The sequence below is a fragment of the Nycticebus coucang genome, chromosome 10 (assembly GCF_027406575.1).
Source record: "Nycticebus coucang isolate mNycCou1 chromosome 10, mNycCou1.pri, whole genome shotgun sequence".
In the NCBI taxonomy this organism is placed as follows: Eukaryota; Metazoa; Chordata; class Mammalia; order Primates; family Lorisidae; genus Nycticebus; species Nycticebus coucang.
Genome location: NC_069789.1, coordinates 108,082,777 through 108,098,774, shown reverse-complemented (window position 1 = coordinate 108,098,774; position 15,998 = coordinate 108,082,777). Strand labels below are relative to the sequence as shown.

Sequence of the window (15,998 nt, the reverse complement as noted above, 5' to 3'; positions counted from 1 at the left end):
TGGGGGAAATCAGTGTGCGTTTGGGGATGGAGATAAATCCTGCCTCCTCGTCCACGCCCAGCTGCATACCAGTGACTCAGAGGCATGAGCATCCCCCACCATTACTAACCTCAGGATATAAGGCTGCAGGTGCAGGACCCTAGGCAAGCCCCAGTGCTCCTCCCCTTTCCCTGCTGGGAGAAGAGGGCCTAGCTAGCTGAGGAACATCCTTTAACCGCTTTGACGTTGAAACTGAGGTTAAATAACTTCATGAGTTCATATCCCCAAACCTCCACTGAGTTTTTTTAAGATTATGACTGTCAGATTTTATGTAAAATGGGGATGATAGAATTATATACCTCAAAAGACTGTCATAAGATTAGATGAGCTTGTACATATAACACATTTGAGATAGTCCCTGTGTTAGGTAATTGCCCCAGAAAAGCCCCTTCCCCAGAAAGCCCCTTCCTGCTTTCAATACACCAAGACTAGCTGTCTCACTCTTAAAGTTACAGCAACCCACTGAAAATTTCAAACTTATGGCCTGCCCCTAACGGCTCTTTCCACCAAAGCAGTAACTTCTTATTAGCTATTCTACCATCCTGTCACCATTCTAAGACTTCCCCTAACTGAACTTATATAAGGGTGCACTTTTCTTTTGGTCTGTCTCCCTCTCTCGCTCGCTCTCTCTCCCTCCTTCTCTGTGTCTTTCTCTCTTTCTTCTTTTCTCTTGTACTTGGTGCTGCTCTGCAGCATCTCTCCCTCGTCAATAAATACCTTTCATACAAGCCTTGGTGGTCTGTGAGATCTCTTCCAGTCAAGTGCTGCCCTTTCATCTGGTGTCAGAAGCAGGATCTAATTAGGGAATGCTCTCAAGGGTAGTTTCCACCCCTTCCACGGGGTTTTAGCTCCTAGGGGCTCCCTGTCTTCTTCCTGCACTCCCGGTGCTCAACACCACATCGACTTGTGTTCATCCGCCAAGGCGCTCTAACCAGCACTCAACACCATCCTCATCCAGATTTGGTGAGTACCCCTATGGGAGCGAGTTTTCCCTAATCAGAGTTTTCCCTAATCATTGGCTGGGTTGCTTACATTCCTGGCAATTCACCCATTTCTCGAGGCTTGAGTTCCCTATTCCTATTGACCTTGCATGGCCTAGCCCAGGGCTTCCACGCCTCGCACAAAAATTCCTGGCACCAGGTCTCAAGCTCTCCTAGGCCCCAAGGTACAGTGACAACTGTCCTAGACTGTGTTCTTATCTTCATGGCCAGCAACAAAGCAGCAGAGACGTCTGCCCTTTGTCCAGGTCCTCGTGTGGTTCTGTTCATGCTTTATTCCTGTGACAAATCGCCATGTGTGCAGGCCATTCTATCCCACCTAACTCCCCCTTGGGGTGCTTATTACCCCACCTGATAGAATTAGGATTAGACTTAAAGCCAAAAAAAAAAGTTAATTAAACTCTATACCGAGGTTTGGCCACATTACAAAGTAGATAACCAAAGTATCTGGCCAAGCTATGGTTCATTTGATTTTTCTTTAATTCAAGACTTATACAACTATTGTGAGGGCCTTGGCAAATGGAGTGAGGTCCCCTATGTTCAGGGCTTCTCATATCTTAGAACCAAGCCTAATTTCTGTTTGGGTGATTCCAGAATTCTTGTAGCAAAGGGCTCTTCTTTTTTTTTTGGCCAGGGCTGGGTTTGAACTCGCCACCTCCGGCATATGGGACCGGTGCCCTACTCCTTGAGCCACAGGTGCCGCTTCTATTCTCTATCTCCCTGAACCAAACCTGTTTGGCCCAGCAGATAAACCCCTGCCTGGCAGGCAAACGGCCACTGGGCCGAACCGGAATAGTTCCTGTTCTGGCTGGCCATATTTGGCTCCTCCATCAACTACACAGTTGCCACCACCGTTTCTCCCTCCTACTTCCCCATCAACCAATCTGAGCTTGTTTCCTAACACCTCCCCTCCAACTAGCCCTCAGAGTTCCCCTGTGTTGTCTCTCAGTTCACCACAGACTGCTCAAAAAACACATCTGGACCTCTTTACCCCTTTCTTCCTCCAGCTCCTCCATATGATGGTCCTCCAGTGCCGCTGCGTAGCAATATAGACAAATTGCAAACTAATTCTACTGTGTCCTCTACTCATCCTTCACTTCCCTCTGGTCCCTTCACCCGATCCCATTCCCATCTGTCTCCAGAATTAGAGGGACCTTCAGCTCCCTCTCACTTCCTGGCTCCACTCCGCATGTTTCTATTTATGTTCCTTTCCCCATGACTGAACTCACACACCTTAAGGTTAGACTAGGTTCCTTTACTTCTAATCCTTCTCATTTTATTCAAGAGTTTCAGTTTATTACTATGTCCTATCAACTTATCTGGCATGATGTTTTTGTTATTTTAGCTAATATCCTGACCTCTGACAAGTGCAAACAAGTTTGGGAGAGGACGATAGAGGAAGCAGATCAATTTCATATGTCAAACAATGAGCATCCTACAGATGACACAGCGGTCCCTAACTCCCAGCCAGATTGGAATTATGATAATGCTGGGAGAAAAAGTAGAGACATTTTTATTACCTACATTCTTTGCGGACTTAGAGCTTCTGCCAAAAAGGCTATCAATTATGACAAATTGCGGGAAGTCATGCAAGATAAGTCTGAGAACCATTCAGCTTTCCTCCAATGCCTTACCCAGGCTTTTGTTAAGTATACTAACTTAGATCCTGAAACAATCGATGGGAAAAACATTCTCATGACTTATTTCTTTAACCAAAGTTACCCCGACATCAAACTTAAGCTAAAGCTCTTGGAGCACAGACCCCTGACACCCCAGGCACAGCCTTTAAGGTTAACATGGGGTAAGATGATATTTTCCAAAGAGAAAAAATCTCAAACCCAAGATTATCAAATGTTAGCTCAAAACATTATAAACTGTGTCACTGAGGCCATAATTCCTAACTTGCCTAAGTCATCAGGGGCCAAAGGCTGCTTCATCACTCAACCACCTTGACCATGCTACAAATGAGGTGAAGAAGGTCACTGGGTATGATGTTGCCCCAATCCTAGGCCCCTGCCAGGGCCATGCCCTCTCTACAAAAGAAAGGGCCATTGGCAGGCTGACTGCCTCTTGGCCCAGAGAGGATATGGGGCCAGCCAATCTGTGGCACCTATAGCAGACTTGTTGGGCCTGCCTCTTCTGAAGACTGATGGGACCCTGGCTTCTCTCACCCATGAAGATCACCTCTGTGGAGCCAAGGGTAACCCTGATGGTGGCAGGTAGGATAATCGCCTTCCTATTAGACACAGGAGCTAGCTTCTCAGTTCTTAAAGAGTTCAGCGGTCCTACCTCCCTGTTGCCCACTTTTATTGTTGGGGTAGAGGATTTTTCCCACTGTTCACATAAAACTCCTTTTTTACACTGCATTATTGGCAGTTTCTCATTTATACATTCCTTTTTGGTACTGCCTTCCTGTCCAGTTCTCCTTCTGGGACGTGACATACTTTCCAAATTAGGTACCGCCCTCACTTTTGATCTTAAATTGATAGATACTGACCCATCTCCTCTGCCTCACTCTGCCTCATCCTTTCCCAAACCATCAAAGACCCGTGGCCCTGGGCCATTCCACCAAAACAAGTAAATCCTAAAGTTTGAGATACTAAAACCCCCTCAATTGCCTCCTGCTCTCCAATTCTTATTAAACTAAAAGACCCCTCTGTTTTTCCTTCTCAACATCAATATCCACTTCCCCAATCTGGTCTCCTGGAACTTCAACCTATTATACAAGATCTCTTTAAAAAAAGGGTTTTTATGACTTGCCCACTCACCATATAATACTCCCATATTAGCAATTAAAAAATCTAATGGCACCTATCGCTTAGTACAAGATCTAAGATTCATCAACTCTGCAGTCATTCCTATATACACCCAGTATATAATCCATACATCCTATCAACCATCCCACCTCAAACCACTTATTTCTCCATACCAGACCTCAAAGATGCCTTCTTCTCCATTCCCTTACACCCTGATTGCCAGAACCTATTTGCCTTCACATGGACTGACCCTACTTCTCAGACTTCTTCCCAACTTACTTGGACTGTACTCCCCCCAGGAATTTCGTGACAGCCCCCACTTACTTGGCCAGACATTATCACGAGACCTCCAGTCCTATGATCCCTCTCCTTCAACCTTAGTTCAATATGTTGATGACCTGCTCTGTAGTTCCACCTTACGTGACTCTAAGCAAAACACTCCTTAATTTCCTTGCAGATAGGGGATATCGGGTCTCTCCCTCAAAGATACAATTATTCCAACAGGAAGTCACTTACCTTGGTGTCCTTTTGTCCCCAGGCTTCAAAGCTATTACCATAGACAGAAAAAGCCACCTTCGCAACTTTCCTCTACCCACCACAAAACAAGAACTTTTCTCCTTTTTAGGATTAGCTGGATACGTCAGAGCATGTATTCCCACCTTTTCTCTCCTAGCTGCTCCTTTATATAATGCTACACAAGGTGACCCTCATGAGTCTCTCCTAAACTCCATTTCCACTTCCTTTAAATCTCTACAGTGTGCTTTATTAGAAGCTCTAGCCCTCCACCTTCCTGATCTTTCTCGCCAGTTCCTCTTACATGTCACAGAAAACCATGGGTTTACTCTCAGCATGCTTGAACATCAGCTAGGCCCCACCTTTGCTCCAGTTGCTTATCTCTCAAAACAATTAAATCAAACTGTTCGAGGTTAGACCCCTTGTCTCAAGGCATTGGCAGCCACAGTTACTCTAATACAAGAATCAAAGAAACTCACTTTCGGTTCCCCTACTACTGTCCTATCCCCTCATTCTCTATCTGATCTTTTGACATACAAAAATCTTCAAACCCTACCACCATACAGCATTCTTAACCTTCAAACCTCTCTCTTATCTGACCCATCATTATCTTTTAACATATGTCCCACACTAAATCCTGCATCCCTCTTGCCTACTCCCTCTGACTCATCATCCACTTACAATTGCCTTCAAACAGTAGACACTCTTGTCCCTTGCCTCTCCAACACACAAGAAGGACCTCTTCCTGATGCTGATCTCTAGTTTTCGGATGGCAGTTCCTTTATGTATGAGGGAACTTGTAGAGCAGGCTATGCAACTGTGTCCTCCAATGAGATCATCGAGGCACACTTTCTTCCCTCTTCCACCACTAACCACCAAGCAGAACTAATAGCACTAACCAGAGCCTTCACCCTAGCATGAGATAAATCTCTTACTATCTATACTGACTCTAAGTACGCATTCCACATATTATTATCCCATGCAGCTATATGGAAAGAACAAAGCTTATGTAATACCAAAGGTAACCCTATTCTTAACTCTCACTTTATTATCAAACTACTAGAAGCTTCTAAATTGCCTAAGCCTATAGGCATTGTCCATTGCTGTTCACATAAATCTGACCACTCACCTGTATCAAAGGGTAACAACGGAGCCAACCATGCAGCACCTACAGCTGGCTGCTCTCCAACACTCATCTCCTGACACCTCCTCTCACCTCCTGCTTGTTTCTGCTCCTATTGCTGCTACAGTAAAGGAAACAAATCAACCTCCCACTCATGACCTCATCTATCTCTACAAGTTGTTTCACCCCAACTCTCAGACTTTACTACAATTTCTCAAAGCTTTCTTTCCTCTCTCACAGATAACATTCAGAATTTTTAAATCAACTTACATCATTCTGTGAGATCTGCCAGCACTCCAACCCACAAACAAACTTTTGCCTCCCACACTTTCCAACTCACCAGGCTAGGGGACTTCTTCCTGAAACACACAGGCAACTTAATTTCACACACATGCCTAAGATCAAACATTATAAATTCCTCTTAGTATTAGTAGATACCTTCTCAGGTTGGATTGAAGCCTTTCCTACTACAAACAAGAGGGCTACCACTGTTGCCTCTATCATACTCAAAGACATTATTCCCCACTTTGGGATCCCCTGTTGTTTACAGTCCGACAATGGACCTGAATGCACCTCCACCATTTCTCAAACCTTAACCAAAGCCTTAGGTATCCCTTGGCACTTGCATATTCCTTTCCATCCTCAATCTTCAGGGAAAGTTGGAAGGTCTAACAGATCCCTAAAATCTACCTTAACCAAACTTTTGCTTGAACTTCGAAAAAAGCATGAATCAATCATCAGACTTCTCTTGGTTCACTCAAAACCCACTCTAGGTTGCACTTCTACCTTTCCTCACACCTCACACAGCATGGTGGCTGTGACTCCATGCATAACTCATTTTATTCAAACTCAGCTCTCAAAGTTGTCTCAACAGGTAGCTACCCAGTTGATGCTCCAGACCTACACCCCAGATACAGCTCCCAACCTACAACAAAAATAAACTGTTCTTCGTGAATGGGCTACACTCTACTCCAGGCCACAAGACTTTCCTAAACACCACTTCTAAACAGCCACGGCTAAAAGGGTAGTCTGAAAGCAAAAACTTATATCCTCCCAGCAAAAAATGATTATGATCATCCTCTAGTTGGCCAGTTAAAACTAGGTACCCCTCTTAGCAGGAAGAAGCTACAGAAGAAAGAATTTGAAAGAACTTGATGTCCCCAACCCCAACGCCAACCCCTTATTTTTAACATATCAAGAAGGGAGGAATGTTAGGTAATTGCCCCACAAAAGCCCCTTCCCCAAAAAGCTCCTTCCTGCTTTCAAGACACCAAGACTAGCTGTCTCACTCTTAAAGTTACAGCTACCCACTGAAAATTTCAAACTTATGGCCTGCCCCTAATGGCTCTTTCCGCCAGAGCAGTAACTCCTTATTGGCTATTCTACCATCCTGTCGCCATTCTAAGACTACCCCTAACCGAATTTATATAAGGGTGCACTTTTCTTTTGGTCTCTGTCTCTCTCTCTTTCTCCCTCTTTCTCTCTTTTTCTCTCCTACTTGGTGCTGCTCTGCAGCATCCCTCCCTCACCAATAAAGACCTTTTGTACAAGCCTCAGTGGTCTGTGAGATCTCTGCCAGTTGAGTGCCGCCCTTTCACCCTGTCACTACTAAGTGTTCAGTAAGTGTTCATTATCGCCATCATTGTAATAATCCTTTGAGAAGGCAATGGAATTAGAGGAAAAGAGCCAGAATTAATTTATATACTTTATCTTCTTTTGTTTAAAGAAACTTGGCTTGAGGCTTGGCTCTTGTGGCTGAAGGGCTAGGGCACCAGCCACATACACCAGAGCTGGTGGGTTCTAATCCAGCCCTGGCCTGCCAAACAGTGGCAACTACAACCAAAGAACAGCTGGGCATTGTGGCGGGTGCCTGTAGTCCCAGCTACTTGGGAGGCTGAGGCAAGAGAATCTCTTAAGCCCAAGAGTTTGAGGTTGCTGTGAGCTGTGAAGCCATGGCACTCTACCAAGGGCAACATAGTGAGATTCTGTCTCAAAAAAAAAAAAAAAAAGAAACTTGGCTCAGGGGTGTTAAGGGACTTCTCAAAACTGTATAAGAACCTGGGTCTCTTGGGCGGCGCCTGTGGCTCAGTGAGTAGGGCGCCGGCCCCATATGCCGAGGGTGGCGGGTTCAAACCCAGCCCTGGCCAAACTGCAACAACAACAAAAAAAATAGCCGGGCGTTGTGGCGGGCGCCTGTAGTCCCAGCTGCTCGGGAGGCTGAGGCAAGAGAATCGCGTAAGCCCAAGAGTTCGAGGTTCCTGTGAGCCATGTGACGCCAGGGCACTCTACCCGAGGACGGTACAGTGAGACTCTGTCTCTACAAAAAAAAAGAACCTGGGTCTCGTGATTTTGGGTCTAGTTATCTGCAAGCTGTATGGGCCCTTTCTTTCTCTGGGGAAAATGGCATTCTCAAAGGAATTAAGTCTCATAGACTGTATAAGTCCTGGCCAGTTACAGGGGGCATAGTTTCTGTTGTTTTATGGTGTCTGCTTGAGCAAATAACTTGGATGTTGGAGTCAGGCAGACATAGCTTGATGACTGGATTGTACTATATACAAACTTCCCTTCCTATAGCTTTCCTGTCTAAAATAGTGACAATGTCCCCTGCTTTCTTTGAAGATTGGAGATTAGAAAAGAGTATTAATATCTGTAACACACTTACTACTTCTCTGTTTTTAGTAAATGGGTGACTGAGTGGGGGACTGGCAAGAGATATTGTGCTCAACCTAAAAACCCAGAGCACAGGGAAATCCAGCCTATGAATTGCATGGTTCCCAATGAATGCCTAGACTTTTGGGGGGTGGGAGTGGGGGTAGAGGTGAGGGAGGACAGAGGAAGCTAAAAGGAATGCTGTGATTATTAGTGGTACTTGTCTCTCTCACTAATACTTTCTTCTTCTCCAGCTCTTCCCTCTTAGAGCATAGCTTTTCTCCAAATGAAGAGCCAGGAAGAGGTAGAGGTGACAGGAATTGAACTTCTTAAAACCATGTTCCCAGTAAGTTAGTATTCCTTCACTTCCTATTAACATACGGTCTTGCTTTTCAAGATTTGGTAATGTATGTTTTCTTCTGAAAATGGTCTGCGTAAGAGTCCCTCCTGGGGCCTGGTTCTGGTTTCTTCCCTTTCTGGTGAGTGAGGGAGACACAAGCAGCCCAGGATGCTTCCTCTTCTCCCCATTCGGTGTATATCTCTCATTCAAGAAATGGCCCAGAGGATTGCACTCAAGTGGAACTGGAACTAGACATGCGTCTACAATTTGGCCTGCAGTAAGGTCTGTGGTTGATGGGCTTGTTACCAGTTACACAGGTGGGTGTGGCTCCTCTGAGTCCTGGGAGGACTCCCACTAGGTTATTGGGTAGGTCACTGGGTAGGTCACTGGGTAGGCAGTGCTAGATCTGGACTGTGCCTAAGAGGGATACAGGGTGTTATTAGGTCCATAGCCAAGGTTAAGGTCTGCAGGCCTGCCTCTGGGCATGAGGGACATGTATCCTGCTAGGTTCCTAGGCAAGAAGAACTGCTCCTGGATCCTCAGCAAGCAGGGATGGAGTCAGGACATAGGGCTGCTTCAAGATTTGCACTTAGACCAATGCTGCGCAGGCCTGCCTTGGGAGCGCAAATGAGCATGTTACCTGGTGGATCCTTGAGAAGGCAGGACTGTTTTCAAAATATATCTGAGAAAGTCTGGAGCTAGAAAGTTTTATGGGGCTGTTTAAAAATCTGCTATACAGCTGAGATCTGTGGGCATGACTTTGCAGGCACGGAAGGGCATAGGTTTGTTGGTGCATCCTGGCATGGGAAGGCCTTCTCTAAGACCTCAGCTGTGAAGAGCTAGAGCCAAGTTACAGGGTTGTTTCTGGGTTTGTAGCTGGTACAGACATTAGTAGACCTATTACCTGAGGCATAGTTCCATGTGACTTCCCCAGCTCCCTTAGCATGTGTTTCTGATTGCAGGACCAAAATAATAATAATTAAAAAAAAAAAGAAATGGCCCAGTCTGAGCCCTGAGAACCACACTGCGACATGAACACTGAGCAGGACTATATTTATGTTGTAGGATTCACTGACTTTCACAGATGTGGCCATAGACTTCTCCCAAGATGAGTGGGAATGGCTCAGTCTTGCTCAGAGAAGTTTGTATAGGAAGGTGATGCTGGAAAACTATAGGAATCTGGTTTCAGTGGGTAAGAGTATCTTCTTCCTTCTACCTTCCCTTGAGTCCTTTATGCCTTTATCAGCATTTTTCTAAAAAACTATCTTCTCTCAAGACCATTTGAACTGGGTTGTAGCTCTGGTTTACACACAGCTTAGCCAATTTTTATATCTTTTTTATATGCAGGTCTTTGCATTTCTAAGCCAGATGTGATCTCCTTATTGGAACAAGAGAAAGAGCCCTGGGTGGTGACAGGAGAGATAACCAGAGGCCTGTGTCCAGGTGAGTACAGAGTACTGAGAGGTGGAGGAGCTATTTTCACGATGTTCTTTTCTCTTGGTATTTGTTGTAAAGTATTTCTCAGGCTCCCTCCCAAACTGAAACTTGTTGTTCTAATGTGAGTTTTTTAATGTTTCCCTGCTTTTGCACTGGTATAACATAGCCTCCCTTGCTTTTACTGATTTCTTATATGCTGCACATACCAGGGTCTGTTTCTGCACTCTTGTGTCACTGGTGTTTACCTGTTTCTGCTCAAGCACCATACTGTGGCAGTCATTCCTGACTTTAAGCATTTCTGGATTCTTTACACAAACTTGTGTTTAGTTTTTGAACAGGTTTAAATATTTTTCTTTCTTTAAAAGGGGTATAATTGTATTTATATATATATTTATTCATATATATATATCTTTTGTGTTTCATTGGTTTGGTTTGGTTTGTGGAGACGGTCTCATTCTGTTGTCCCAGGGTGGAGAGGAGTGGTGTAGTCATAGCTTACTGTAACTTCAAACTCCTGGGCTCAAGGGACCCTCCAATCTCAGCCTTGTGAGTAAGGCTGCACCACCACCCTGGCTAATTGTTAATTTTTTTGTAGAAACAGGATCTATGTTGCCCAGGCTAGTCTTAAACTCCTGGCCACAAATAATCCTCCCACCTCAGTCTCCTAAAACACTGGGATTAAAGGTGTGAGCTACTGTGGCCATCCTGTTGTTTATTCTTGCTTTGTAGTTTATTTTGCCTGTTTCCCTGTCTTTCCCCTTTATACCACCCCATCCCTTGAATTGTAAAGATTTTTAGTTCTATAAATTGTTACCTTTATTTGTGTCTTGATGTATTTGCACATTTGGATTTTAAAATCCATCCACTTGAAATTCAGAACTTCATCTTTTGATAGCCATATGAAAGATGAAGAAATTAGTTTACAAATATATTACCTTCTTCCTGTATGTCCATCATTTGTCCACTTACATTATACTCATTGGGATTTTTAGTTCAGTTTATGTTTTTTCTTTTTTTTTTGTAGAGACAGAGTCTCACTGTACTGCCCTCGGGTAGAGTGCCGTGGCGTCACACGGCTCACAGCAACCTCTAACTCTTGGGCTTACGCGATTCTCTTGCCTCAGCCTCCCGAGCAGCTGGGACTACAGGCGCCCGCCACAACGCCCGGCTATTTTTTGGTTTCAGTTTGGCCGGGGCTGGGTTTGAACCCACCACCCTCGGCATATGGGGCTGGCGCCCTACTCACTGAGCCACAGGCGCCGCCCAGTTTATGTTTTTTCAAAAAATTTTTTTTTTTCTTATTTCCCTATCTTGCTTCAGAGGTATTTTTCTGGTTTAGAAAGGTAGATAAGAGACTATGGATATTTATATGAGGAAATGAGCCTCAGATGAGATGGTCACAGTTTATTTTGTGGCTTGTAGTATGGCCTTTTCCTGCTTTCAGTCCTTATAGTTTCAAGCAAAGGATTGTTGGTAGGTGACTTGTAGCCCTAATAAAAAATATTAAAATAAATAAGTTTCCAGTTCAAGATAGTAGAAAAAAATGAATTTAAGTAAAACCAAAATAAATTATGTATAGCGATTTATACTTCTAGAAATAAAAATATAAATAAACAAATTAGAAAACAGTAGATCAACTGAATATAAATGAAGTACTGTTTATACTTTTTTAGAAAACAAATTAAATATGTAAATTGTCAGGACAAATGAGAGAAAACACACAAATAATGATAAATAACACAGATGCATAAGAACTTAAAAGAACCATATGAATCTATTTCCTCAACCCTCTGTAAATAATTTTTAAAAGTTGATGAAGTAGATGATATTCTAAGAGAATACGAAACTATAAATTACCATAACTGATGAGAGGAGACAATTTTTTAATATTTTTAATTTTCGATGCAGAGTTTCACTTGGTCACCCTCGGTAGAGTGCTGTGGCGTCTTAAAGCTCACAGTAGCCTCAAATTCTTGGGCTCAAGTGATCCTCCTGCCTCAGCCTCCCAAGTAGCTGGGACTATAGGTGCCTGCCACAACACCCAGCTATTTTTAGAGATGGGGTCTCATTTTAGCTCAGGCTGGTCTCAAACTTGTGAGCTCAGGCAATCCACCCACCTCAGCCCCCCAGAGTGCTGGGATTACAGGCATAAGCCACCACACCTGGCCTGACAATTTTTTTCAAATTTCAGAATGTTTACTTTCAAATGTTTAGTGTACATGGATTACTTTTGTACTGCTTGAAACAAAGTTGTGTTTACATCACCCAGGTGATATACATTGTACCTGCTAGGTGTGATTTCAGTCCTCTCCTCCTCAGAAAATTTAAATAGACCAGTTATCATAAAAGAAATATAGAAAGTTGGGTATTAATGGCCTTCCCCAAGAAAAAAAAACACATACCCAAATAGATTTACAAATCAATTCTCTATAAAACCTGTGAGGAAAAGTACCACCATTTAAAAAAAAAAATATTCCAAGATAGAGAATAAAAAGGAGAGCTTAAAATTTTCTTGTTTATGAACACAGCATAACATTTGATAATAAAATTTACCAAAATAGTATCAAACAAGGAAATCACAGACAAATTCCAATTATGAATATTGATATAAAATCTTAAAAGGTCATATTGAAATTATTATAACCAGTGAAGGTTTATTCTAGGAATGCACGGATGATTGTCTATTCTTGTCTAAGAACTGATTAAAACTTGTTAAGCCAGGCACAGTGGTATGCTTGGGTAGACCCAGCTACTTGGAAGGCTGAGCTGGGAGGATTGCTTGAGCCCAGGAGTTTAAGCCCAGCCTGGATAAAATAGCAAGACCCTGTCTCAAAAAAACAAAAACATGCACCTCTTGGGGCCCTTAGTAACTGATTCACATGGTTTTCATTTTTGAGGTTTCCATTCCTCTAGCATTTAATAAAGGAGACATTTGGTTTCTTAATATCTTTCAGACTTGGAGTACATGTGGGTGACCAAGGAATTATCTCCAAACCAGGATGTTTATGAAGAAAAATTACCCCAGGCAATAATAATGGAAAGATATACAAGCCATGTCTTTGAATGTTCCACTTTAGGGAAAAACTGGAAATGTCAAGACCTGCTGGACAGGGAGCCAGTAAGACAGAGGACCCACTTTAGGCAAGAGACAGTTACTTGTATAGATAACCTCACTGAGAAAAGAGACCACTCTCACAAATCTGGGACAGTTTTTCATCTGAATACATTATCTCATATAAAACAGGTTTTTCCCATGGAAAAGAGAATATGCAATCATGATTCAGATAAGAACAGCTTAAAACCACATTCAATTATAAAACAACAGAAGCAAGTCTATAGAGAAAAGAAACTTTTAAAATGTAATGACTGTGAAAAAATGTTCAACAAAATCTCAACCCTTACTCTTCATCAAAGGATTCATACTGGAGAGAAACCCTATGAATGTATTGAATGTGGAAAGGCCTTTAGCCAGAGTGCCCACCTTGCTCAACATCAGAGAATACATACAGGGGAAAAACCCTTTGAATGTACTGAATGTGGGAAGGCTTTCAGCCAGAATGCTCATCTTATTCAACATCAGAGAGTTCATACTGGAGAAAAACCTTATCAGTGTAAGCAGTGTGATAAAGCCTTCAGCCAGCTTGCACACCTTGCTCAGCATCAGAGGGTTCACACTGGAGAGAAGCCCTATGAGTGTATTGAGTGTGGGAAGTCTTTTAGTGATTGTTCTTCCCTAGCTCATCATCGAAGGATTCACACTGGGAAGAGACCTTATGAATGTATTGACTGTGGGAAAGCATTCAGACAAAATGCCTCTCTTATACGTCATCGACGGTATTATCATACTGGAGAGAAACCCTTTGACTGTGTTGATTGTGGGAAGGCTTTCACTGATCACATAGGACTCATTCAGCATAAGCGAATTCATACTGGGGAGAGACCTTACAAATGTAATGTATGTGGGAAAGCGTTTAGCCATGGCTCATCCCTGACGGTACATCAGAGAGTTCATACAGGAGAAAAACCTTATGAGTGTGATACCTGCGAGAAAGCTTTTAGCCATCGTGGCTCGCTCACTCTTCATCAAAGAGTTCATACAGGAGAAAAACCCTACGGATGTGAGGAATGTGGGAAAGCTTTTCGGCAAAGTACACACCTTGCTCATCACCAGTGGATTCATACTGGAGAGAAGCCTTATAAGTGCAAGGAATGCAGCAAAACCTTCAGCCAAAATGCACACCTTGTGCAACATCAGAAAATACACACTGGAGAGAAGCCCTATGAGTGTAAAGAATGCGGTAAGGCCTTTAGTCAGATTGCACACCTTGACCAACACCAGAGAGTTCACAGTGGTGAGAAGCCTTATGAATGTATTGAATGTGGAAAGGCCTTTAGTGATGGCTCATATCTTGTTCAGCATCAGAGACTCCACACTGGCAAAAGACCATATGAATGTCTTGAGTGTGGCAAGGCATTTAGGCAGAAAGCATCTCTGATCTGTCATCAAAGGTGTCATACTGGTGAGAAACCTTATGAATGTAGTGTTTGTGGAAAGGCCTTTAGCCATCGTAAATCCCTCACTTTACATCAGAGAATTCATACAGGAGAGAAGCCTTATGAGTGTAAAGAGTGTAGCAAAGCTTTCAGCCAGGTTGCCCATCTTATGCTACATAGGAGAATTCATACTGGAGAACGGCCCTATGAATGTAAAGAGTGTGGGAAAGCCTTCAGGCAGAGTGTACATCTTGCTCATCATCAGCGAATTCATACTAGCGAGGCATCCTTGAATGTTCTCTCATCCTCACTCCCATACCACCAAGTCCTGTAGATTCAGTCTTTTAAATGCCTCTAGAATCCATCTACTTTTTCCCAGTGTAAGTCCCATCTTCATAGTCCATCAAACAACCATCTTAATTTGATTTCTGCAATTCTGTAACTATTGTCCCTCTTGCCTCTGAAGTACATTTTTAACACTGTAACAGATCCTTTTAAAAATAAAAATATATAATCATGTTACTTTCCCATTAAAACTGTCTTTGAAAAATGTATTAACTAATCTGTTTCCAGAGTTTAGTACAAAATCCCCAAGATACAGTTAGTGCTAAATAAATGCTTGCCAGTAAAGTAAAGGTTTCCCTATGAACTGACATTAAGCTGCAAGTAAACTGAATCACTAAGTCAAACCTACAGATTTTAGAGCAGACAGCAGACTCTAAACAAACTCAGAATTGAAAGGTTTGTGATGTACAAGGCAACATGGTAGCTTATTTACCATTCCTTCTGTAAGAAGAGAAGGACAAGAGGCCTTCCTGAGGAGGAACTCTCACTTCATCTAGCACCAAGAAGAGAGAATAAGCCAATTAAAATGAAAGCATATGTTAAACTGTAGGACTAACCAGGGAATAGTATTTAAAAAAATTAAGCTAAAAACCTTGAATAGATTAATAGTCATAAAATAAACTGAAAAGTATAGTCCAATACTTCAACCTTTAAAAAAGCCCCACAAACATTTCCTGTGGTATTTAAATTATTCTAGAGTATAAAATAAAATGCACTACAACCTCCCATCTTGTTCCATGACATTGATAAGACATATATAAAAACATAGGAATGTATATACTGATTAACTTACAAACTTATTTTAAAATCAGTTTAAAATATTAAAAAATAGGAAGGCTAGACATGTATTTGTATAGAAAGACTCAATCTGGCAAAGATATTTCTCCCTAAGTTAAATTTGCAAGTGCGTATTTAAAAACCCAAATGTAGCTCAGCACCTGTGGCTCAAGCGGCTAAGGTGCCAGCCACATACACCTAAGCTAGTGGGTTCAAATCCAGCCCGGGCCAGCCAAACAACAATGATGGCTGCAACCAAAAATAGCCGGGCGATGTGGTGGGTGCCTGTAGTCCCAGGTATTTGGGAGGCAGAAGCAGGAGAATCGCTTGAGCCCAGGAGTTGGAGGTTGCTGTGAGCTGTGATGCCACAGCACTCTATCCAGGCAACAGCTTGAGGCTCTGTCTCAAAAAAAAAAAAACAAAAAACCTCAAATGTATTTATTTTGTTTTTGAGACAGTCTTACTCTGCCCTGGGTAGAGTGCTATGACATCATAGCGCACAGCAACCTCAAACTCAACCTCCCAGG

General features: G+C 42.8%; 1 protein-coding gene across 1 annotated transcript in view; it reads left to right on the top strand.

The window, feature by feature from the left end:
- Positions 1–15,998, top strand: part of LOC128596275 (zinc finger protein 628-like) — a 48,914-nt gene that overhangs the window by 2,009 nt on the left and 30,907 nt on the right. Inside the window, exons 3-7 of the mRNA XM_053605910.1 lie at positions 733–1,002; positions 8,333–8,424; positions 9,484–9,610; positions 9,766–9,861; positions 12,810–14,153. Coding sequence (XP_053461885.1) covers positions 8,365–8,424; positions 9,484–9,610; positions 9,766–9,861; positions 12,810–14,153 — 1,627 coding nt within the window. The 5' untranslated portion in view covers positions 733–1,002; positions 8,333–8,364. The remainder of the gene's footprint in view (positions 1–732; positions 1,003–8,332; positions 8,425–9,483; positions 9,611–9,765; positions 9,862–12,809; positions 14,154–15,998) is intronic.